Below are 25,548 nucleotides of genomic sequence, written 5' to 3'. Positions count from 1 at the left end.
TGCTCCAATTGATTACTACAAGACAGGCAACAATACTCTATCTGGAAGAGATTTGTGTACGAGCTATTTCTTGCGGCAGTTTTCCTTCTGCTGGAAGTATGTGATGAGCATGCTTGAGGAAACCTTCGATGTCTGATAAAACACGACAAGTAGGCTGTGGAATGTCTGATAAAACCTTCCTTCTTCCATTGATGCTCATGCTGGTATTGAGAGATATGGATTCATACAACAGTAAAGGTTCTCAGTTCTCTTTTCATTTTTATACCTATGGGATGGTGTTCAAGAAAATTCAATCCAATTATTTAAATAGTTAATTTTTTTGAGGATTAAGCATTTCTGAACAATCATAATCAAACAACGGATTTTGCATAAATTTCCAACATGGATGATTATATGTTCTAAAATACTAATTTGGGACAATTTAGTGCTCATACCTCCTAAATATTATATAATAATTGAGAAAGATGAAGTGTATATTGGACTTCAAGTGTCTAATGAAATGTTCAGACGGCCAATCCATTTTTCTCTATTTTTTAGTATTTGCAACTTTTGGGCAGCTCTAGTGGAAAATTCTGAGTCAAATCAAATTTGATTGAATTAAATTAATTATAAAAAAAAAGTATGATATATTATGTAATTGATAATTTTTTTGAAATTGTGAATCAAATATACCGTGGTTATTATTATTATTTTTTTAATTATGTTAGTGTTACTGAGAGTCAATACATGCCCAGAGGCCAGACTTGGCAAGAAATGCAACCCAAGTGCATCGCCAAACACGGCCTTAACCCAACATTACACTCAGAAGTAAAAAACCGCACGTGAGAACTGATGTAAACGCGTGACAAATTTGGCTAAGTCTTACACAGGTTGTTCCGTGTTCGGCTTTGCTGTGTCCCTCATTTCAGATTTTACACTCAGAATTGAACTCAGAGAAGTAAGCACACAGGCTCGATCAAATAAGGAACTTCGAGTTGGGGAGGCAGAATAGACGAAAACAAAGAAGAATAAACTCCAAGTTCGTAGACCCATACTCTTCGAAACCAGGTCAATTCTCTTCGGTCCTACTTCAATTTCCTCTGACAATTCAATTCAAGCATTGGGTTACTTGTTCGTCAACAAAACGTTAAGCGTGTTTGATTCGATAATTGTTTATTATTTGGGTGTCTGAAGCGTTTTTTCTCTAGTTTAGTACATTCGCGTTCTGGGTTTTTGTTTTTTTCATCTTAATGTCAAATGGGTTTGGGTTGATTGTGCAAAACTCTGTTGTTTCTGAATATTTTCTTTTCATTGATTTTCTGAAGTTGATGTTTCAGCAAAAAATCTGTTGTAAGTTTTCTTTTTACTGTTTGGTTATGAAAGCTAAGGTTTCTTTTATCCCCCCCCCCCCCCCCCCGGTTCTTGGATTTGTCAAAAGGACTATTTATTTTTGTATTGCTTCCCCAGAAATAAAATTGAATCTTGTTATCATTGTAATAAGAAGAGTTCTTGCAGAACTTTAACTGAGCTGATCCATATCTGGGTGCTCTGTATTTTAATTTGTAGAGTATATTATAGTACCTATTAATTGGTAAGTATGGTAGTATGGTTGGTGAGGGGAATTCTAGATGATGTCAATGGTGCTTCTTATATTTATGTGCTGGAGTATTTATTGGGATCTGCTATTTTGGATGTTGAGCAGTTTAAACTAAAATGATGGTTGACCATCATTTTACTCGCATCGACACCATTGAGCTGAAAGATCTTATATATCAGAAGATTGGTCGCCAAAGAGCGGAAAAGTACTTCGATCAGCTACATAGATATTTAGGTTCAAAGCTTAGCAAGGTTGAATTTGATAAGAGCTGCATACAGACGATTGGGAGAGAGAATATCCCTCTTCATAATCGGCTGATTCGATCGATCGTCCAAAACGCATGTCAGGCTAAAGTTCCCCCTCAGAAAGCACGAAATGTTGACGTTAGAGTTGCAAATGGTTACCAGAGGAATTGTCTGCAGTCTGTTTACGGTGATGCATTTCCTCAGTCACCTCGCAAGTGTAGGTCTCCCTTCAACAGGGATCGCAAGGTCCGAGATCGGCCAAGCCCTCTTGGTCCGCTGGGTAAGAGTCCTAGCATCACGTGTGAAGAAACGGTTTCAAGAATACAAGAACAACAAAGTGTGGCGGAAGTGCATTGTCTGTGTAGCAGGCCTCCAATGGATGTCACATCAGTGGAAGAAGGGGAAGAGGTTGAACAGTTCTCTGGAATCCCCAGTTCTCAGAGCTGGAGATCTGTTACTGCTCCTTTTGGTGTTTCTGTTAACATGGATGGTGCTCATAAAGCTTGTCGTTCTAGTTTTTCGTATCATCACAGTTTTCTGGAGGCTTGTCAGAATAGTGGCGAGTTACCTGACACGAGATCTTTAAGGAGTCGTTTGCTGAAGAAGTTGGCATCAGAGGGAGTTGGAATTTCAATGGATAGTGCTAATCTATTAAATAACAGCTTGGATGTATTTTTGAAGAAATTAATTGAGCGCTGTATAGGCATTGCCAGATCACGGTGTACAGATCCTCATATTCTTGGAAAAAAGTTGGACAGTCAAATGATGTCCGGATTCAACAGAATAATACCTGGAAAAGATGCACAAGTACTAACACAACCGACATTTGTTAGTATGCTGGATTTTCGTGTTGCGATGGAGTCAGATCCTGTTATACTTGGGGAAGACTGGTCTGTCCAACTTGAGAAGATCTGCCATTACGCCTTAGAGTAAACTACACGATTTTGGGAGCAACTCATATGTCAAGCTAAACCAAATGAATTTCTAGATTTGAAAGTTAGCAGCCATATTTTTCACATGGCATTCCCAAGAATTGCCATGGAAAGCAAGTAGTTAATCATTAACAAAGCAGGAAATCAGTTTGCGGGCTGCCTATAGAAGTCAACAGTGTTAGCTGCTAGGAAGGGGAATATATATACAAGCAAGTTTTACTCATTTGATAGTTTTAACACCTCACAGCTGAGTTTTGTATCTCATTTATGTTGCATTGTGGAATAATTTGTTTAGTAAATATTAGCATCTGTCTTCATTGCTGCCTGTAGTTGTATTTCGAGGAAAGAAAGAAACAAATGTTGAAAGTCGTTACGAGTTTATTTCCGTGTTTTGATTGCATGAATCCAAACGATGCTTTTGCAACATTGCAGGCAGCAGCTTAAATGCATCTCCTTTTAATTCTGTTACTGCATTTGGCACTTTTCAGATATTTTATGCAGTCATCTGCCGCAGGGGAGGAGTTCTCGTAATAGATTTTTCTCTGGTGTTTTTGCTGCTGAATACCTATGACTTCGACACACTGAACTGGAGTGGTGAATTCAAGAACCATTTGCAAATCTGGGCTCAAAAGTCTTGTTTGCCAACTTTACAGAGGTCGTGAATAAGGTTGCTGGTACTGTTACATCCAAGTTTGGACAACAATCTAGTTTGATGTGTTCAGCAAGCTAATTGTAATTACTTCCTGGACAGAATGTAGAGTCATTTACGACCTCAAGAATTCGATACAAAGTGAAAAACTAGTTACATTATGGAAATATCTCAAATAATGCGTTTCATGGAGTACAACAATGCAGGTGGACAGAGCAGCTAACCTAGTACCACGAAATTAAACAAATATAAGCGGAGACAAAGAAACATTGTCGTTTACGGACAGAATCAACAACTAAATAGTCTTCATTAGTTTCTGCTGAGGACTTTAAGGCCAAGAAAATGACTCAACTCTGCTCAAACAACGAGGAAGTCTAACCCCTTCTGATCCTGCTTTGTCCACATGCACTAAATAATATCTTGCAAGGTATGGAGTTTGTCTTGAAGATTCATTACAACTTCTCAACTCGAACTAACTTTTGCTAAGCTCGCCATGTAAGTCAGGTAAACTGTCCACAGATATGAAAATGAATTGCTCACCAGAGGCTGCCATAGTCGAAAGCACAAAAACCGTTAGCCTGTCTTTGTGACATATCATTTGATATAAACCAGAAGTCACGGTATGGGAGTGAGCTGTGGAGGGAAGCCTAAAAGAGCCAATATACAGCAATCTCACCTGTAAATGAACCGGGACGAATCTGAATGTCACAAAATCACATACTGGCCAATACATAATGCCACTGATCAAAGTAGGAATCAAATCTCGTTTCAATCTCGCAACAATCTCAGAGCAACTTTCTCCTGAGAATGACAACAAAAGTGGACTCATCAGAAACTCGAATTACATGCAGCTGAAGAGCTTTGATTCCTACTTTGATCACTGTCATCTCCCCTCAAGCAGAAAACATGTTCTGCACCGCAGCTACAGAATTCATTCCAACGACATCACAACAAGAAACATGCCACAATTTGCACTCATATAAAGTGTTTCCATTCATTGTACAAATGCAAACACAACAATCATTCGTCAACACTGGAAGAATAGAAACAATGCTCTGCTAAAGCTCAAGAGCCGCTTCGACAAAATTACTAGAACTATATCTATTCACAGAATTAAGCACACCGGGACTAACAAATCAGATGCTTTATGCACACCAGTGCACACCAATGCTTTATTCACATGTTTAAACTAAAATAGAAACCCAAACTGTAGATATTGAGTGCTATAACAAAGTGAAGTTTTCTTATACCTTGTAAAGCAGCATTAACAGAGAAGAATACAGTAGTCGCCGTTGGCCCATAAACAGTCTGCCCCAAAGCCATTTTCTTCAAAGTGGATAAAAGATCACGCTTTGGGAACACTCTCGACACTAAATTGAACCAATAATGCAATGAAGGGCCTATGATTACCAACCCGTATCCAGCCATTCGCAGAGTCCTCACCAGATCATACCCCTCTGAATTTTCCGCAGCAATTGTCTGTAGGAAAAATTGATTCATCCAAATCATATTAACACTGGCAACAAAGAGAAAACCAAGAAAAGGGTATATTTTTTCCACTATTTTTTTTCGGTTTTAGAGGATACCTGAGAGGATAAATCCGCGACGGTGTAAATGAAGGCAGAGGTGATGCTTTTGGTGGCAATGGGTCGGGTCTGGATCATACCCAAGTACCAGCCTACCAACCCGAATTTAGGAGAAGAAGACGAGACCCTGGGGGAGAAAATAGAGGATATTTTGGTGGGAGCGGAGAACTGCAGCTCTTTGGTTTTCCGAGAAATGAAGTGGGGGAAAGGGGAACACCATTTGCATTGCTGGAATTGGTGCCTGAGATGATTGCCCATTTTCTTATGGGCTGAGACTGGCGGGTCGGGTATGGAATGCTTGGTGCTCTGCTGCAAGAAGCGGTGGAGGGAATGGTGGCGGAGGTGGGCTTTTAGGTGGCCGTTTTTCATCAATGCGGCGGCGGCGGCGGCCATGATTCGAGAGAGCTCTCTCCCAGTTTTATGGCGTGGGGTTTTACGCTGAGGTTTTGGGAGAAAAGTAGACGGGAAAATGTCGGGGGTTTATATGTAGGCGCGTGCGTGGGTGAAGACGCTTGAAACGTCAAACATGAGTGCGTGGCGGGAGACCGGGCAACTGGCAACCTATTAACTATCACCCACTATTGGTTGACACGTGGTGAAAACTTACAGTATTTGCTATTTAGTCCCTTGAGGAGGGGTCAGACTCAGGAGCTTTCAATTGCTAACTTTTGTGCTTTTCCCTGTCCTCCGACAACACACTACTGTATATGCTATGAAATAATTTCAAATTTTATAAAAATAATTATTTTTTTATTTTAGAAATAGGTATTCCAAGTATTAAAAATATAAATTATTAGGAATCTAATTTTTATAATTGATATATTTTAAAACTTCTTACTTTCTAAAAAGGAGTTATAAAATCTTAATATGATATTTTGGCCAAATTTCAGTTTATTGTTTTGAAAATATTAAAAGCACTTTCGTATTCTTAAAAATAAGTTAAGAATTTCGTATTTTGAAAAATTTGCTTTCAATTAGGAACTAATGGAAGTTGAAATATCTGACCTAATTAACATATTATACACTCCCAAACGCCACATAATTTAATTGCCAAAACTTAATCTTCTTACAACCTCTTTATTATAAATTTAAATCCTACAAATATGTAGGTAATATTTTTTTGTCAATATATATTTTAGGGATAATTGCACTTTCCTTTACTGAAGTTTGGTATAAATACACATAGACCCCATGTGGTTTGAAAAATTATATCTCACATCCCTGATGTCTGCTTCAGTCTAACAAATAAGTCCACCCATTAGTTAAAATTTATTGAATTTGCTGATATTTGACAAAAAAAAATTAAATAAGAATTAATACTTACTATCGATTGAGGATTACTGAAACAAGTCAAATAACTATTTTTGGACTAAACTATCTTTATAACGATAAAAATGTATCTCCTCATATGCATTAACGCGTGAAGTCGTATGAGATTAATTTGGTCAAAAAGATTTATTGGACCAGCAATAAGTTAGTAATAAGTCAATTAGGGGTTAATATAGAATTTTTTGTTAATATTAGCAAATTCAGTGAATTTGACTAACAGATGGATTTATTTGTTACATAGAAGCAAACTCGGGGATGTTAAATGTAATTTTTCAAACCATAGGGGATCTACGTATAATTGCATCAAATCTCAGGAAATGAGAATGTAATTATCCCTCTATTTTATATTAATCATTGACATAAATATATTAAGTATTATAATTGAAAATCATAATATAATTATAATAAATTCACTAAAAAAAAATATTACGGACACTCAATGATAGATTAAAAGTACTTTTATTAAGTATTATAATAAATATTTTTATTTTGTCTGATGATACTTTGGATATCCATTTTTTCTCAAGGCCTTTGGGTATCCATTTATTAAAGTCCAAAAGAACCCAATTGACCCAAGAGTCCAGCCTAATTAAGGTAAAATCACTAGACCAAAATGTACTAACCCAAAAGAACAAAGGACCACCTCAAGCCCAACTAAAATTTGTCGGCAAGATCGAGCTAGTCCAGGTCCAGTTTTAGTTTGCTAGTGGCCCAACTAGCTCAACTGATACATCAACAACACTTTCCACCTCGAATGACACGTCAACATAGCGGCAGAGATATATAAAGCTTACCAACTAAAAGTTTTGGAATTACGTCTACATGTAACTAATTCTCCCTAGCTAAATATGTTGTTTTTCTGCTAATGTGGCAGGTTTTGTTCTTGTTCGCATAAGACAGAGATGACGTAACATACAACTAGACAAATGTTATCTAATGAAATTAACTAGACTTCTTAAGAAATTTGAGGGTATCCAGATTGTGCTCCGCCGCCTCCCCAAACTCCTCATCTGACTCCTATAATAGGGTAATTTCACACATTAACTATTCACACGAATTTTTCGATCATTTTTCAAATTACGAATATTAAACCTCTCATTTTCATAGTACTCCACACTTTTTTTCCATAATATTTCAGCACTGAGCTTACTGAATTAATTCTTCAAATTCTCATTTTAATTTTTGTCAAGGCCTTTCGCAACTTAAACATTGGAGTTCTAACTCCTCTCAGCCTCCCAAAAATCTTAAAACTCCAAGATCAATCCTTCAACATCTTATAATTTTGTTTCTTGAAAAAGCACATCACCAAGAATAACATAATTTTAGAAAGTGAAGACCCTTTAACTAAAGTACGTATGTTATTTTTTATGTTAAAAAAATTAAACAAAAGATAATTGAATGTCAAAAATAGTATTTTACGTGATGAAGTTGTTAAAGCATGCAAGAACCGTTTACTTATATGGCATGAGCCCTTTATTTAAAAGTTAAATATTTCTAATTACAGTTTTAAACTTAGTCGTTAATTAATGTAAACTTGAGCTATATATTGGGAATTAAATTCCAAACTAGAGAAGCATATACAAAGGAGAGGCTACCTTTTTTTTCTCAACTCATTTCACAGCTAAAAAGGACACTTTCAAGAACTTTTTAGAAGTAATATTATCTCGAAACCGGGATTAAAAAAAAGAAGTAAGATTACGGGCAGTATGAATTTTTTGAGACTCTTTTATGTGCCTCTACAATTATAAAATTTGCCTACCTCTATATGTATTGAAGTCAATTTTCATAACTGCAGAGGCACGTAAAATAGTCGAAAAATTCTCATATTGTACTAGTGATTCCTCGAGCACGCCTAATATTGAAGTTAAATTTTATTCGAATTTTTTAATAAAAATATTTCGAAAAACTAAAAAGAACCGTAAATGTGGAGGAAGCTGCAAGATAATTTAGATGTTGCATCAAAGAATATATGTAGTGCAAAAGATTGAAAAGAAGGATGGTACAAGAGAAAAGTACATGAATTATGGTACTAAGGCACCTCCTTAGCCTGTCCAAAGGAATCCATGAATGAGGAGTTTATTAGGACCACAGATTACCCCATCGAACAACCTTATTCAAAGCAAAAAGGCTTCAATTCTTCCCGTTTTCCACACCCTTTTTCTTTATACCTGTCCTGTCCCACTCAAAACCCTACCTTCATCAGATAACATCAGAATTTATTCTACTATATTATTTCACTTATTTACACACACACACACACATATATATATAGGTGTGTGTGTGTGTATGTATATTAGTTTGCAAAGGAGGAGTCATCATATAATTTTGATATCTATATATAAATATTTGGAGTTCGAGAGCAGTAGTGATCAATCAGATAGAGGTGTATGGCCAGAGCTGGAATATTGATCAAGAATTACACTAAGGTGTTGTCTGTGGGGCCTTTCAGCTCAGTGTATGCTTCTGATCTACTCTTGTTTTTTTCCTGTCTGAATGTCATGATGCATTTCTCCGACGTCTGTGTGTTGGTACGATGCCTATTTTTTGCAATAATATGTCGACCACAAAGCAATTCTAGCTGCAATCAACCCTAACGAAAATATTATGTAAATGGAGAAATTATCCATCCCTCAAATCTAAATTCAATCCAAATGCACCCTTAAAAGTTTCATCAGCCAACCTACAGCAACGAAGAAGCATCGAAAATAGTGTCTTCATAATTACTCTCCGAAGGTTAAATTAAACCTAAAATCTCGAGAATATTATACATATTCGTTATATCATGTCTATATATATACACGCATGCAGGCCAGGAATAGGATTTCGACGTTGCATGAGCAAGACGGTGGCGGCGCAAAATCATCATACAAAGAGTAGCAACAAAGTGACGCAGGGGCCGGCGAAGGAGGAGGAGTGGGTGCGGGAGGATACGGGGAGCTGCTGGATGCCCCACCCGCGAACGGGGATATATTTTCCGAAAGGCCAAGAATGGGTGATGGAGGATATCCCGAACGACGCAGCTTCCTTTGATTGTACGTTCTGGTTGAGGAGCATTGACGGGGTTGATCATGACAAGCCAGACCCTCATCATATATAATCCCATCCACCATTAATACCCTAGTTACGGATTTGGTGATACTGTTCATGTAAATTTGTACCCACATAAGCTATAAGTCGTTGGATCAATCCAACAATTTGCAGCTTATGTGAATATAAAATTCACAAAAACAGTATCGAATTTCCCATCTAGGCACCTATATATATATATATATATCCCTTATATGTAATACGAATAATTATTAGTAAATAATTTTGTGGTGTTTTCACTACTCAAAATTTGCTTATATTTTAAGTGCATGTTTGGGAGAACTATTGAAATAGATTTTTTTTTTAAAACAAATGCTCAAATAAGTGTTTTTTTTTTTTTTTTAAAATTGTGTTAAACATGTCCTCCAAAGTTAGAAAGTGGAGCTTGTCAGAATATTACATTCAAATTTAACTATTTTTTTTGTAATTTACTCAAATAATTTTGATAAAAATTAATCTTGAGCAAACATAATTCTCACGTAAGTCTTGTGTTTTACGACAACCTTTTTTTCTTTTTTCCAATTTTTTCTTGCATACGTTAGAATTGGAATAAAAACCAATTCTTAACATGGAAGAGTAACTGCTTCTCACTCCCTAAAAGAACTTTTGAAAAAATGACTTATTCTAAAAGTACATTTAATATTGATTGCCAAATATTCTAAAAAAAGTTATCATCTTTCTTTTTAGGGAAAAGTATTATTTTAGTCCGTTAAGTATTTCTAATTTTAGTTTTAGTCCGATAACTATGTCCATTTTTGTTTAGGTCCAGTAACTTATGAAATTGCTTACTTTTAGTCATCTGGCAGATTTTCGAACAATTTTATCCCTATGAGTGCATATGGACTAAAGCTGCCTTTCAAAAGTTGCATAGGGGTAAAATTGTCTGAAAATCTATCAGATGACTAAAAGTAAGCAATTTCGTAAGTTACTGGACCCAAATAAAAATGGACATAGTTATCGGACTAAAATTAAAATTAGGCATACTTAGCGGACTAAAATAATACTTTTTCCTTCTTTTTATTACTAATTAAAATGAAACAATAGATAAACATATTAAGGAAACTAATTAGATTAAATAATTTTATTACATATTGAGAAATTTTATATATATATATATATATATATATATTATGTGATAATTTAATATAAAGGTCAAATTATATTGACATTCCATGAGATCAAATCAAAATATCGAACATCCTATATTTTTTGTAAAATTACACTCTCTATTTAAATTCAAAACTTACACAAACGCTCTGTAAAAAACGTTCACGGACACCTAAGGGGTGTAACTATAATTTTACAAAAACATAGAGTATTTGTATAATTTGATCTAATTTAAGGGGATGTCAATATATATAAGTTGTAACGAAATAAAGGTAATTGTTACTTTACTACTACCCAGGGGGAGTTTATTATTTATTAACCCCATAAGTTTTGTTTATCTTATTTTAACCCCCAAATCAAATAAGAAATAAACCCAACCATTGTTTCCTTTTGGGTGTAGTGTTCCGACATTTTCGAAGCGAAGGGTTTAGGATGAGCACTTGTAGTTTGGTAGCAGAATCAGTTTGGCAAGCAATCGAATCCACCCATTCAGGTCATTTCCATTTCAATTTTCGCTTCTCTTACTCAAAATTTTAAACTTACCGACATTGTTCTTGCCTATTTTTGGATGACCTGCGCTCCGACAGTGAGCGATGATCAGCTGTCGATGTGAGTGTCTCTGCTGCTGTTATTCCGGTGCCTGGGTACGATTTCTTTTGCGGTTTATGAATGTGTAGTAATGCTGCAGATTGCATTTTATATTTGGGAAGAATTTCGAGAGAGCGACCAGGATTGTTGATCAAGGCGGTGTGCGGAGGATTTCTGGACACTCAACTGCTCGTTCAATTTTTCAGGTTTTTTTTCCCTAAGCTGTAAGTTAGATTTAGAATTGATTGAAGGGGTGTTTTGAAATAGCTTCTGTTTTTGTGGTGCCGATGAGATTGTAGGGAGCGTTTGAAAATAAAAATTAACAGTGAAAAAAAGTTGGATTTGAAGTGATTGTAAAAACAGCTTTTAACATTTACAATTTTACCTATAAGATGCAAAAATTGGTATCAAGCAAGAACACTCATCTCAAACTTATTTTCAGCAATAAGCTAATAAAGTTTATTTTTACATTTGCAAACACCCCCTAGAACATATTAATAATTTCAAATCAAATGATGTATTAAAGAAGCACTTAAAGACTAGTCATATTTGTAGAATTCGAATTCATAGTTATGCCTAGGATATATGGGTTATTGAGTATTGGTTGTTGGAATAATTTCTTCCTTGTTCTTGAAAAGAAAAAAAAAGAAGGGATTTATAAGTATCTGAATTTTGGAGGTTTGGATTTTCTGAGAAGTATGTGTTTGTTGTTCAGGTGGTAGGAGAATCACGGAGGAAGGAGGAATATCTGTGCTTTGCGGAACACTACTGTGCCTGTTATTCATTCTTCTATGACATTGTCAACAAAGGGGAGCAGCTCAGTGTTAGATGATATTTACTCTTTTCTTGCATTGCTCCTCCTCCCGCTCCCCCAGATTTAGACATATTACAGAGATGTTCTATAATTCTAAAAAATTACACTGTCTGCTGCAATCTTATTAATTTCTTCGTTTTTCAGTGTAAGCATCAACTAGCCGCAAGACTTGCTGCCTCGACTGGGACATGCATTGATGTTAAGGTTTCTGACGAGGAATTGGCCTTGCTGCTGGCCAAGCTCTGATATCTCCCAGCAACAAATATGTCAAGACTTGCCTTTTGAGATTTTTTATTCTTTGAAGCAGTTAGTATATGTTATAGCTCAATTTTACTTGTCTCATTTCAGATTGAGTTTTAGTCTCCTGAATCTTCAGCTTCTTTACATTATTAGCAAGTCTTCAGCATTCTCTTACCTAGGACGAACAGAGAGAAAGCAGCAAAGACAGATAATCCAATCAGTATCTCAATAACATTATTAACTAAAGATTCATTGTCATAACTTATTACAGTCCCACATCAAACATTGAGATAGCATAAACATCATCTTCTGCGTTTTTCTTACACCAAGATTATTCAATAGAGTGCAGATGCACACTACCCCATTCGCCCAGAAAAACAATTACCTAGGATATGAACTGACCTAGCAAATTAAGGAACAATCTTGTAAGCTTTTACCTTATCAATCCAAGAAACAAACGAATTCTTGGAGTTCCTAAATCCTAGAAACCCATGTTCCTTGCTCTTGTTCATAGTATCCAAAAAACACTCGTTCCCAAGAATAACATCACCAAACCACCAAATCCCAACATCCTCCAACTTAGTCTGCATCAACTCCTTCTCCTTCACAATTTCATCCCAAACAGGGCCTTTATCCTTCATCAGCTCCTGCAAAGTCAGCGTCTGCCCCTCCTCATACTTCCCACACTCCAATCCAAACTGCTCCGCCAACACCTTCCAAAAATGCTTCCATTTAAACACATCACCATTGCTCACATTGAACGCCTCATTCTTTGCAAACGGATCAACCGCGGCCCATATCTGATGCTCAGCGATCAGATCAGCATCAGAGCAATCCGAGTAACCGTCCCATGCTGCCTTACACCCCGGAAACCTCAAAACCTTCCCCTCATGCTTACAAATAGCAGCGTAAACACAAAGGGTCACCATCAAATTCATCATACTATATGGGGAGAACCCGAATATGTTACCGGGTCGGTGCACAGACCAGGTTAAACCCTCCTTCTTTTTAACCTCCTCAAACAAGATATCCTCAAGAGTGTAGTAAAAATTCATGTAACTCAAACGGGGCAAGTCTTCTGTATATGGAGGATCATGGGTTTCTATCTTTCCATACGACTCAAATGGCCCCATGTAATGCTTCCTCCCAGTCTGCAAACAAATATGCTTTAACCGGGGGCAATTTGGGATAACTGCATCAAGAACATTTTTAAGCATTTTGCCATTGACTTGGCAATTCTCGGCCTCGGTGGGTTTGTTGGCCCAGGTGACGTAAAACAGGTGGGTGATATCAGTGAGAGTTGAGAGCTTGGCCCGGGTGTCATCCGGGTCGGAAATGTCACAGCGGATGTAGTTGACCCGATTATCATCGTTCCAGTTGGGGCGGGGCCGGCGGGCGACGCCGTAGACCTTCCATCGGCCGCCAGGGGTGTCAGCGAGGGGGAGGATCTCGGCCAGGCTGCTCCCAACGATTCCAGTAACTCCGATGATCAGGGCTACGCTCTGGTAAGTTACGGCTGTGTCATCTTCTTCGAATTTTTTCTGTTTCGATCAATTACGGATCAAATTCCACAAACTGACAATCATAACGAACCAATGTCTGAATAAGATATTTATAAGAAGAGTGATGGATGATGGAGGACTAACCTTTGCAGCGCCGATAGCTCCAGCCCACCACCAGCTCATTTTTCAGCCTGGGGAAATGGGAGTTCTGAGGGTTTGAAGGTATTCAGCTCTAACGAAATTCGCTTGTAATATGTTTGTTGGGAAGCACAGCTTTCGTTCATACGTATTGCTGCATTTAATCACTGCCTTAAATCTTGGTTTTCATTTTTTTAATAAATCATTATCAGCACGAGGAATGAATTTGCCTGGTGCTAAATCGCTGATATGATAAGATGCACTTGTTGAATATAATTTAAAAAAATAATTAATTATATAATAAATATATCATATTTATTTCATAAATAAATTGATTTAATACACCATAATTTGGGTAGAATATTTTATATATAAAATAATCGGATAAGTGATAACCAAATAATTCACAGAGAAAGGAATAGGAGTGATCTCGACATCAATCATACCACAACATTCTCACGTCTGGAGCTTTTCTTTTCTTTTTTTCAATTTTTGTCCCACATCAAGACGACGTATCCCCCATATAAACAGATCACGTGAAAGATAAAAGAAATAGTCAAGCAGCATCTCCATAAATAGTTGATTGGGGTTCAAAACTATACATGTCAACCTTAATTACCTAGACCACAATGTTATAACTATAGTCTTTCCCAAGCAAGCAGAGCATAAACTGAAAAGTTTGTCAATTTAGGATAAACGTTCACATTTTTAAGCAATGTTGAATGGCTGAACAAACAATGAACAGAGTTGATCCACAAGGTTAAACTTATAGGCTGGCATTAGATTTCATCATAAGAGGAGTCTTTCGTATACAAATGCTGACTATACCACCAGCAAATTACCATAATTTTCTGCCCAGCCTGCATCTTACACCAGCAGATTTTCACAACGGCAATAGCAAGCCGAATCTAAGCACGCCAAACTCAACACAAATGTTGATTGATTATATGCCAGATTAGACAAATCAAATATAAACCATAGAGCATTATAAGTGCCTAAAGATTTGAGATAGATTAAGAATGCAGACATAGATTACAATTCAAGTCCCACAAGTGGATCCAAAAGGCAAAATTACTCATTCATGAGTGTTCCTCTTGTTGATGAGCTGAGAGCTCCAAATCTCATCTGTAAAGGAAAGCAAAGCTTGTCTGCTAGTGTTTCCTAAAGACTACCAACATAAACTTCATTTACAAAAAGAGTGCTTTCCTCTCAAGATGCAGATGGCCTTAGCCCTCTTAGGCACCCAGTTTCTCACTTCAAAAAGTGTGGATTAAGCAAACCAGCAATCTCAAGGAAGCCGACCCGATCTCTTCCTCCAAAAATTTTCTTCAGTTTCTCATCACAGATGATGACCTTTTTGTCTGCAGGATCCTGAAATGAAGAGAAATCAGTTATACTCCATCTGTAGATGCACAAGAACAAAAGGTAAGCAAGTAAAATATAGAAATCACTAAATTGGCCTTGGTGGGCAAAATCAGAAATGAGCATAATACAGGGTGCAATAACTGTAGACATGATGGACTTTGCCTTTCAATTTCTATAATAGAATCTTGACTAGATAACCCCTGGGACAAAATCAGCAATATTTCAACCAAATGCAATATCAAAAAACTTCCATGTAAAACATGTATAGAGCATATCAGGAATGCAGCAAATCACCAATAACCAGCCTGGTACATAATGGTTTCATGTGCAGTCTTCAATTGGAGGAATATGAACCTACACAGGTTCCTTCTCATCCAATTTATGGTGAAATGTGTGGACACAAATGTTTGATAAAACCACATACATATATTAAAAGTCAGTTCGGTACTTAATTCAGAAATAAGTAGGAAAAACTAAATCAGAAAACATGAAAAGATGGGCTGTATGATTTATGAAAAATCCATGCTTTTTCATATAACCAAACTTGTGTGGAAAAACCGCAAAAAACACATGATTCCTTTTTTTTTTTTGGTATTTCGAACACAAAAAGATCCAAAGATAACATTGACAACTTCAAATCTGAAGCTCCGTAGATCTGTGAACTGTTCTTCTACCATACAATGTAGTGGAAGTTAATTATCTCCTTCTTCCTGCATTATATTCTACCACTGCCACAACTACATGCAGAAATGCTACTGGTTTAAAAAAATAAGCAAGGGTTGTTCCTCAAAGTCAGCTAGTTAATCTGTTGGTGAATGGACATGCAACCAACCATTACAAGAGTCAGCAACTGAAAGAATGTTGACGTCAAAAGTTATCCTTAGCAACTTCAGCACAAAATTTCATTAATGATAGGGACCCTTTGCAACAATATAAGTTCTTAACAAAGCTTCTTCCAGTACCTAGTAGCCTACTGGTACTAGAAGCCACTATATTTGTCTCAAAGTAAAATAGATATAGAATTCACTGAAAATGGCACATCATATCTGGCGAACAAAATTTAGGAATCATAAAACACAAAACTTCAAAATCCAGACTCCAGTGCACAAATACACCCAATAGTTATACTTAAGCAAATACTATTAGCTACCTATTTAAGAACCCTCTCTTGATCAATACATGAAACCGAATCTCAAGCTTAAGAACTGCATTTTAGGTAAAATATATATGTAAATACCCAATTTAACAATGACAGCATACTTTATCTACATCATATACATAGATAAAAATTGAAATAATCAGCAGATAAACCTCCTGTATAAACAGAAATAACAAGAAGCTACATAGTAACCAGAACCTAACACCTTCACTCTTTAACATCAGAATTGAACAATACAGTCGCCAATTCCAAAGACAATAATTCCCCAATTAAATTCACTAACCATCACAAATAAGGGAAAATAAATACGTCTAGCCAAATATTCCGCATACGAAAACTATAGGAGGAAAATAAATACACAGTTACACAACTGCGAAAAACAAACTAGTGTTTCGCCATACAAGTGTAGCGCAATGCATATACCTGAAGATTGTGTTGTTTGATGTAAGCCCAAATCTCTTTGAGCGCTTGAGTACGAGGAATCTCAGACACGCCGCCGAGGAACGCCTGCATTTCCGGCGACACCCTGCGCGGCTTCATTATTCCCCTCGGCTCCCGCTTGTTCGTCTCCGTAGCCGGCTTCGAAACCGCCGCTGTGATGCGCACAGGGCGCAGATTAACCGGAAGAAGCTTGACGGGGACAGAAGACGGCTTCGAGAACGACACCGCTCCGCCCGCAAAGAGACTCGAACAGACGCCCAAAGACAAAGCCATCGTGCAGCAGTGTACCACAATACGTATAATAGGGTTTATGTATAGGTTTCAGTAATTGAAGTGGAAGGCGAAGAGGTGAGAAGATAAGACTCAGGAAAAGAGTGGCAAATGGGTTTCTCTGTGTGAAGTTAAGACCCGAACCGCACATTCCGGACCGGGTCAAAAGCTTTCTGGACTATCTCCATATCCGGATTCCGGAATACTTCATCACTTAAAAAAAAATCAATATTTTGATATTCATTAAAATAATTGATCACACAATTATTTTGACATTTTTCTCAAATTTCGATCCAAGAGCTTGAAGCGTATTTTTGGGTATAAATGTGTAATCTCCTCCAAATTTATTGACAAAGTGCGTATCACCTTAAAATTTGATATTAAGACTTGAAGTTGATGTCAAGAAAGACATCGAACCTTCACGGTTGCATTGCTTGGTCATGGCATAGAGCTTTCTGGCTTCAATCATTCTGATTTGTTGTGTGCCGAATGAAATGACTTGTGTGTAATGTTGTATGTACTCTTTTGTTGTGTGATAGAGATCTTTACTTATAGACGGCTTTGACTTACAGCTTCGGCTCACTCCTATTGGATTTGGACACCTTAGACTTTGATATGAATCCATCAGCAGTCCAGTTGTATTTGAATACATTTTGATCCAATTACCTAATCCAAAATAAAAAATAATTTGTATTTATCTTGAATTAGTCCGTCAAAATACATAAAACTCAAATTTAATATAAATATTTATGCGAATTTGTCGTATGGAAGAAGAAATAAAGTTCAAATTTATTATGAATTTTGATTGAAATCTAATTATTATTGAATCTATTTTTAGCTTTTAATTGGTATTTTATTTTAGATTTTTTATATCAATAATAATAATAACCAAAAAATTCAATAAAAGTATATTACACAATTCACATAACAAAAACCAACCATTATATTTATTTATTACAGATGTATGGATACAACCTTAGTTATGAAAGTGAAATTACTGTTATGCCCTCCTCCAATAAATACATTGACAAGGTTTTTTTTTTAAAAAAAGGTGGGAAAGTGGGGTGGAACCCCAATAAACCCATCATAAATGATTCTGTATTTCGTTTTGTACAGGTGACTTATTCTCACAAAAACGAAGACGTAATTATATGGGAATCAATATATATGTTAGGATATACGTCTAATTTTATCAAATGCCTTAAGAAGGATACGAATCAACATTATAGGTGTGATAATATTCTACTTTAATTACTAGACTGCAACGATTGACGTTGTCAACGAGGCTTATTTGTCAATTCATCACAATTATAAAATTATTAATTTGAAAATAATACAATAATATAGAAGTTATTTTATGGGGTATTATTGATTAGTGTAGATTATTACGTGTTCCTTTAAAATTTATCATAATTATAAACATTATCTTATTATTTGAAAATTTATAAATATGCCCCTACGGTTAACCACCATTTAAAAAATATTTCTCTATAATGGACTATTATGAGAGAATATTCATCAAATAATCATTAATTTGAGAAGTATTTATAATTTTTAAAACAATAAAAACGTGTCTATAATTATATTAAATTTAAAAAAAATGGGTCATAATTTACCCAATTGATTGCCATGTGAGTATCATAAATTTGTTGCAATTAAATCTATTCATTACCATGTGAATGTCATTATTTGTGAAAACAAACTTCAACTTGAATTTTGTACTCCCACTTCACACTCCATACTCATTCATTAGTGTAGTATGCTTTTGTCCTACGGTCAAATAATTTAGAAAAATTAAAATAATAAATATTAATTCAAATGAATTTATATTACAAAATCAATAATTTTTATATCATTTACAAATCAATAATTCATTGCGTTTATTGCAAGTATTTTTTAATTGGAAGGACCTCAATCAATTGTCTATAAACTATATATTCAATTTTTTGGTGGTACTTAAATTAGTCATATCAATATTTGTGTTGATTGTTTACATGTGTGATGACTTGTATATTTTTACCGTTGAATGCAAAAATCCATGAGCGCATTATAATTCTATTATTTTTTTTATTTACCAGATATTTAACAATATTAAATGATATCAAAAGAAAAATAAAGAGAATTTTTAAATTTTTAAGAAGATCAATAGAGGAGAAAAGGGACAAGACTATAGTATTTCATTATTATTATTATTGTTGTTGTTGTTATTATAATGGGTAAATAGCAATTTACCCCCTGTGATATCGAAAATGAACACATTATCCCCTTATGAAAAAAAAATATAACAATTTATCGCCTTGTACTTTTTAAAATGAAGTAATTTACCTCCTTATACAGGGAGGTAAATTGCTTCATTTTAAAAATTATAGGGGGTAAATTGTTGTATTTTAAAAAATAAAGGGAGGTAAACCGCTATTTAATTATTCATAAGAAGGTAATTTGCTTATTTGCGATATCATAAGGGGGTTGCTTGCATTTTTCTCTTATTATAATTGATTCCCCAAAATGTGCAAAGCACAAACGAATCCCAATACAGAAGAAGACCCAAAGAGTGAAAAGATCCTCCAAGGGCAAAGCAGGTTTAGTCCTCAACCCCCGGAGGGGGTTCAATACGTCAAGGAAGCTTCTGGAGATCCAGGAGGACTTGTGGAAACCCATTAGGGTTGCACACATGGTAGTTAGGTCAACCCCAGAAAAAGATCAAAACGATTATGGACGAGTTTGACCATACAACTTGGAGAAAGAAGGCATCTCCCTACCACACTAGAAGATCGAATATCTAGGAAGGGTGGTTAGCCCCCATAATTGTCTCCTCGAGAAGTCAGGAGACTCCATTCGGAAAGAGAATTCTACCGGGTAAAAAAATAAATTCTAAACGATTACAACCTTAAAACTATGATCAAGAAAAACCCTCAAAAAAGTAGGAGTCTATTTTTTCCAACAAAACCCGAGTCCCAAGAGAGTCGGACTCTCACAGTCAATAGGGGGCGAGATCTATTAAAAGAGTCCCTCTCCCCTCGGTAAAGGGAAACATTTTTCTAGACTCACACATACAGAAACACAATTGTTCAAAACGCTCTTGCATTGAATTATTACACCACATTACGCCTTTTCAATTACAATTCTTATTTATAATATTATTTGTTAATTTGAGTATTAGAGTGCAAATTTGTTTTTGCAATTCCCTTTTTGAAACTTGTGAAAAATTAGGTCCAAAAACTTCAAATTAACGTACTCAAACAAGCAATTTATTACTTAGGTGTATTGTAATTATTTTATGAGAATAGGACTATAGTTGGTGGCTATTTTATTATGCACATAAATCATTCCCACTTTAGGCATATGAATTGATGGTCACACCAAACAACTCCTCCCTTTTAATTCACGCCAATAAGGTTATCACAGACTCATGTTATGGTCCACATTTATTTATTTATTTATTTATTTATTTTATTTATTATTATTATTTTGTATTTAATTCAATTTGGGATGATTACTTTTTTTTCTCATATAATTCACAACACAAATTGAACCTCGACTTTTCCAAAATTTTAATGTTTATACAATTACGTGGCCAACAAGAATTCAGAATCTTCAAATATTAATTTCTCATAATTATATCACATAAAATAAATTATTTTAGCCATAATTATAAACTTATAAATAAAAAATGTTTTTATATATTGTTCTCCTATGTGATCTTTTTTCTTTCTTTTACATTTTAATTAGGAGTGCAAAATATTTAAGTGAATTATTATTAACATATTAAAAATAATTATATTAATATAATTTTTTTATTAATAAAAAATTAAATAACTCGGTTCTTTTGTGCCACTAAAAGTGAAAAACGTGTTACTCAACCCTTTGGCGACTTTTATACAATTCGGTGTTCTGGCCCATTTACGATGGATGTATTCATAATCAGTCATCATTCACATTCGTGGTTGCCTCTCTTTATACCTTTTTCAATTTTCACCAAAGTTGGGGGTTTGTTTCAGTAATTAATTGCATATATTTTATTATTCTGTCTCACGAGTAATTATTATAAATGTGCTTACATAAACTAGGTTGGAATTTTATTGCTATATATTTATAAAAGAAAATTTTCATGTGTATGATTTATTAGTGATTCAGATATATTAAGATAAGATATTAATATTAAATGATTATTTTTTATAACAATTTGAATTTTTAATGATCTGATCATTTAATAATATATATATTATATAAGAGAAAACATCAAACTTAATCAAGTAATTTTTTATACGATTAGTTTTTACATTTAAATGATAAAATATTGAATTTACAAGTATTACATAATTACTTTATTTGATTGAATTAAATATAAATTAAGAAGATTTTTTGTCAAGTTTATTTGAAAGATTTATTAAATATATATTGATGTTTATAAAAATGAACTGGCATAAAGAGGTCAAAGTGGTCTAAAAGAAAAAAAATATCGCAAGAGTTAGGAAGGTAAGACGAGAGGTGCCCCAAAAGGCCTAGTTCCGTCAAATCCCCAACTACTCTCGAGAAGATCATTTCGGATTGAGCCCTCATGAAGTCTCACATAAGATGCTCTAGGAAATAAATTGGCCAGAAGAAACCTAAGCAACCCAAATCTGAAATGAACCAAACCCAAAAAAGCTCCATATCCACAAGCCCACAAAAAAGCTTAGGGTCGGAAATTCCCAGCCATAGTCGAAGCCCATTTCATGTGCCGTCCACGTGTGACTTAGTGACATCCACACGGGACTTTTGAGGCCACACCCCCATATAATCAAATAAAGAGTAGTCATCCGCCTCAAGCCAAAAGTAAGTCCTATTTCGATTGGGGAAAAGCATCTCCTCAACCACATTGCTGTAAATTTGAAAATTCATCTTAATTTTCAGAAGATACCCTCATCTGTAGGGGACTCCATTCGCCCCCTAGGATTGCAAGCCTTCAACCGCCAGGAAATAACCCTTCACAGAATTTGAGGGATCCTCTAGCCATTTGGAGGTGACACTCCAACCAATTTCATGAGGTATTCCGTTGTATCTAATTATGTTAGGATAATGATCTAGCAAATTTGTGGGAATCTTCCACCAAATCTTTTTATTATCCAATTCCATGAAGGTTGTTTAAAAATTGAGAGCTCCCCCAGTGAGAGAGGCCAAATTTTACTTTTATACTATAACTTTAGCTAAAAGTATTAATTTTGTTTCGTATTTAGAATTTTACTTCAATTCCAATCTCTTCGTTGTACACAAATCTCAATTTTATTCAATCACACTCTTTTTATTTTCTAACATTTTATTTCATTACCTTCTACTCTAACTAGAGTCGAACGTCATTTTTTGTTTACATCACATGTATCCTATAAAATATTTGAGATTTCAAATTTTATTTAAAAAAAAAACTTTTGTAGATTCAGATAAAAAAAGTAGTTTAAAAAGTATTAGTAATAATAATGTTATAATTAATATTATCAACTTTAGATCTATTTATTAAAATTTCAAAAATATATTACATATTTCGTATTTTTTGTTAAAGAATTTATAAATTCTTAAAATGTTATACAGCATTTCGGATTTTATAATTGTTTTTTAAAATATAAAAATAGTATATAATATATATTCAAATATTTTAATTATTTTTTAAACTTATGTAAAATTGGAGTGGAAACAGCTTTATCTTTGTTACTGTTGGGTGGGCAACCGTGTATGCTTGCTTTTTTCAGCCTTTACACCTTTTTTAACACAAAATCATATGTCTCTCTCTCTCTCTCTCTCCCCCTATATATATATATAAATATAGGCTCTTGTCTCTACCCTCTGCCTCTGTGTCTTACCCTTCACCCACGTTAACACACTCTCTCTCTTGGCGCGCAGGTTAAGCTAGGGAAGTGCCGAAGATAATATTGTGTAGCGAATTACGTCGTAATGGCCCGGGAACGCCATGTTTTCATAGCTTTGATCTGCATTGTCGTCGCCGGCGTTGGTGGACAATCTCCGGCCAGCTCTCCCACTTCAACTCCTGCTCCCCCCACCCCCATCGCCACTCCCCCTACCACCACAGCTTCGCCTCCTACAACCACCCCCACTCCACCTGCAGCAACGCCACCTCCCACGTCATCTCCGCCACCTGTTGTCTCGTCGCCGCCTCCAGCTGCCGCTCCACCTACACCGGCTCCTCCAGCTCCCGCGGCCACGCCTGCTTCACCTCCGCCGGCTGCCACTCCTCCTCCACCAGCCAGTCCTCCGCCTTCTGTACCTCCTCCCGCTCCGACTCCGACTACCCCACCGGCAGCTCCTACTCCAGCTCCGCTCTCTTCTCCTCCATCTGCGGCCCCCGCTCCGGCTCCGTCCACACCAGCATCACCAGCTCCATCTCCGTCATTGTTGAGCCCTCCGGCTCCTTCGACCGGAGCTCCAGGGCCGAGTTTCCAGGCTATTTCTCCTTCTCCATCAGCCACTGATCAGGTACGTAACATTCATAGTTCATACCACCCACGCATTTCTCATATTGAACACTGAAATCCACTGCTCTCTCTCTCTACTAGACGCCGATGGTTCATTCATCATCTGTTTCATTTTCCGTTGTCATACATCAATCCAATTTCACGTACTGTCTAGCCCTAGCCACCTGAGTTTAGGAACCGCAACCGCGTAAATCCGCGCACTATAGTGAAAATGAGTCCTTGAGTAGCTAACATGAACCGGCTCATGCGCGTTGGGTCTGAGCACTTATAGCCTGTTCAGGATCCACCTAGACCCTTGACATCATAGCGTTCAATCACATGGGAAGATGTGTAGGAGGTCTGATACTTGCGGTGTTCATGTCCCAGGAACCCAATACGAAAAATTACAATCTTGAACCCAAGAAAATCTTATTCTGGCTTTAATATAACAACATTGGCCCAAATTAGCTGTGAATTAGAATTAAATTTTGCAAAAAGTTTAATTAATTATATATGTCTATATATATATATTTTAATTTATTAATATAATAATATATTTTTGGCGTATGTGTATTGGGGTGGAGGAAGTTGAGTTAATCAAGAAAGAGCAAATCACGTGATTTTTTCTGACAGGTCGGTGTGTACTGCTATTTTAGGTTTTAGGCTGCGCTTCTGTGTTTTGGATCTCGTTCCATTGGGCTGTAATGGACTCCAACATTATGCCCACTACAATAGACAAACTCAATAATGTCTTATTCAATACTTAAAAGTTCAGCTTGAACATTTGTGAATAAATTCTAAATTATGGGTTCGACTCTCATACGAAAAAATATGGATATTTATATTATTTTATATAATTTTAATTATATTCATGTACTAATTAAATTGAGATAGTAAAAGTCTAAATACAAATATATTTATATATATGTAGTGTGTATTTATTTGAAGAGTTCCGTATCTAAATTTCATCATGTGAAAAAAAAAAATTTGGGCCAGTGACAGTTACAAACCGTCGAGTGAATTTGAAACGTATCAGGGGAAAAAAAAACCCAAAAAAAAGGGTATTTGGCTTTATATAGTTTATAAAATACTATTGGATTTTGTAATATGTTAGATCCCGTTCTAATATAATTTATTGAAATATTTAAATAAAATAATATTACAAAATTTATAGGATATTAGTAAGTGCACTTTTTTAATTAATGCAGGAACTTGTAATTTTTTTTTTTAAATAACTTGGAGCTCCTTTTCTTTTATAAACTTTTAATATTTCATTTTATTTTAATACGATTTACCAAACAATGATTCTTTATGATTGCAGAGTGGAGCAAGTGGTGTTTGGTCGTTGCAGAAATTGAGTGGTAGCTTTTTTATGGGATGGGCTTTTTGTTATTTCCTGCTTTAAATTACCATTTATGGACATTTTATTTCTGATTTTCCAGCCCATATATATATATATATTGGTTGCGTGTTAGCCCATAGGATTATTATGGATCTCTGGCCTGTACTTTGATCACATACGTTGATTTGGATTCTTTTTGGGGCCTTATTTCTTATTTTCCCATTCTTTTCTTCTCATAATTATTGCAAGGGAAAAGTATTATTTTAATCTGATAAGTATGCTTAATTTTAATTTTAATCAAATAACTATGTTCATTTTTGTCTAGGTTCAGTAACTTACGAAATTGCTTACTTTTAGTCCTCTGGCAGATTTTCAGACAATTTTGCCTCTATGCAACTTTTGAAAGGCAGTTTTAGTCCATATGTACTCATAGGGGTACAATTGTCCGAAAATCTGCCAGAGGATTAAAAGTAAGTAATTTCGTAAGTTACTGGACCTAAACAAAAATGGACATAATTATCAGATTAAAATTAAAATTAGACATATTTTAAGGACTAAAATAATATTTTTCCCTTATTGCAATTATCTTTTCACGTTAATCATAATGGCTCCTTGATCCACCCAAATCACAGTTGGGTTAGACTAGCCCAATTTACTGAAATCCAGACTTGTATCATCTATATACATTATCCACTATTATTTTGCTCTTTAAAATTAAAATAATAAAATATTCTT

The 25,548-nt window shown here is 35.4% G+C and overlaps 6 protein-coding genes across 6 annotated transcripts; 3 read left to right on the top strand and 3 right to left on the bottom strand.

The window, feature by feature from the left end:
• The first annotated feature begins 21 nt into the window (after window positions 1-21).
• Window positions 22-3,134, top strand: LOC105172679 (uncharacterized). The gene is made up of 2 exons (XM_011094219.3): window positions 22-1,047; window positions 1,682-3,134. Exon 2 carries the CDS (start codon window positions 1,693-1,695, stop codon window positions 2,752-2,754), a length of 1,062 nt encoding a protein of 353 aa, XP_011092521.1. The 5' UTR covers window positions 22-1,047; window positions 1,682-1,692; the 3' UTR covers window positions 2,755-3,134.
• A 382-nt stretch (window positions 3,135-3,516) lies between these two features.
• On the bottom strand, window positions 3,517-5,461 carry LOC105172678 (uncharacterized). The gene is made up of 4 exons (XM_011094218.3): window positions 4,989-5,461; window positions 4,653-4,881; window positions 4,079-4,203; window positions 3,517-3,948 (listed from the first exon to the last, which is right to left on the bottom strand). Exons 1-4 carry the CDS (start codon window positions 5,379-5,381, stop codon window positions 3,865-3,867), a joined length of 831 nt encoding a protein of 276 aa, XP_011092520.1. The 5' UTR covers window positions 5,382-5,461; the 3' UTR covers window positions 3,517-3,864.
• Window positions 5,462-10,848: 5,387 nt separating this feature from the next.
• Window positions 10,849-12,297, top strand: SSN2 (zinc finger SWIM domain protein). Its single transcript, XM_011094222.3, has 5 exons — window positions 10,849-11,004; window positions 11,099-11,120; window positions 11,200-11,305; window positions 11,815-11,922; window positions 12,058-12,297. The coding sequence occupies exons 1-5, from the start codon at window positions 10,944-10,946 to the stop codon at window positions 12,157-12,159; spliced, it is 399 nt and encodes a 132-aa protein (XP_011092524.1). The 5' UTR covers window positions 10,849-10,943; the 3' UTR covers window positions 12,160-12,297.
• Window positions 12,298-12,362: 65 nt separating this feature from the next.
• On the bottom strand, window positions 12,363-14,022 carry LOC105172681 (3-oxo-Delta(4,5)-steroid 5-beta-reductase). The gene is made up of 2 exons (XM_011094221.3): window positions 13,800-14,022; window positions 12,363-13,694 (listed from the first exon to the last, which is right to left on the bottom strand). The coding sequence occupies exons 1-2, from the start codon at window positions 13,836-13,838 to the stop codon at window positions 12,564-12,566; spliced, it is 1,170 nt and encodes a 389-aa protein (XP_011092523.1). The 5' UTR covers window positions 13,839-14,022; the 3' UTR covers window positions 12,363-12,563.
• Window positions 14,023-14,778: 756 nt separating this feature from the next.
• LOC105172683 (uncharacterized) lies at window positions 14,779-17,136 on the bottom strand. The gene is made up of 2 exons (XM_011094223.3): window positions 16,741-17,136; window positions 14,779-15,164 (listed from the first exon to the last, which is right to left on the bottom strand). The coding sequence occupies exons 1-2, from the start codon at window positions 17,029-17,031 to the stop codon at window positions 15,045-15,047; spliced, it is 411 nt and encodes a 136-aa protein (XP_011092525.1). The 5' UTR covers window positions 17,032-17,136; the 3' UTR covers window positions 14,779-15,044.
• Window positions 17,137-22,823: 5,687 nt separating this feature from the next.
• On the top strand, window positions 22,824-25,020 carry LOC105172684 (uncharacterized). Its single transcript, XM_088885646.1, has 2 exons — window positions 22,824-23,493; window positions 24,793-25,020. Exons 1-2 carry the CDS (start codon window positions 22,954-22,956, stop codon window positions 24,874-24,876), a joined length of 624 nt encoding a protein of 207 aa, XP_088741772.1. The 5' UTR covers window positions 22,824-22,953; the 3' UTR covers window positions 24,877-25,020.
• Window positions 25,021-25,548: the final 528 nt, after the last annotated feature.

The sequence above is a fragment of the Sesamum indicum genome, linkage group LG10 (genome assembly GCF_026168435.1).
Source record: "Sesamum indicum cultivar Baizhima isolate 11 linkage group LG10, ASM2616843v1, whole genome shotgun sequence".
Classification (NCBI taxonomy): domain Eukaryota; kingdom Viridiplantae; phylum Streptophyta; class Magnoliopsida; order Lamiales; family Pedaliaceae; genus Sesamum; species Sesamum indicum.
This window is presented reverse-complemented; position numbering and strand designations above follow the sequence as displayed.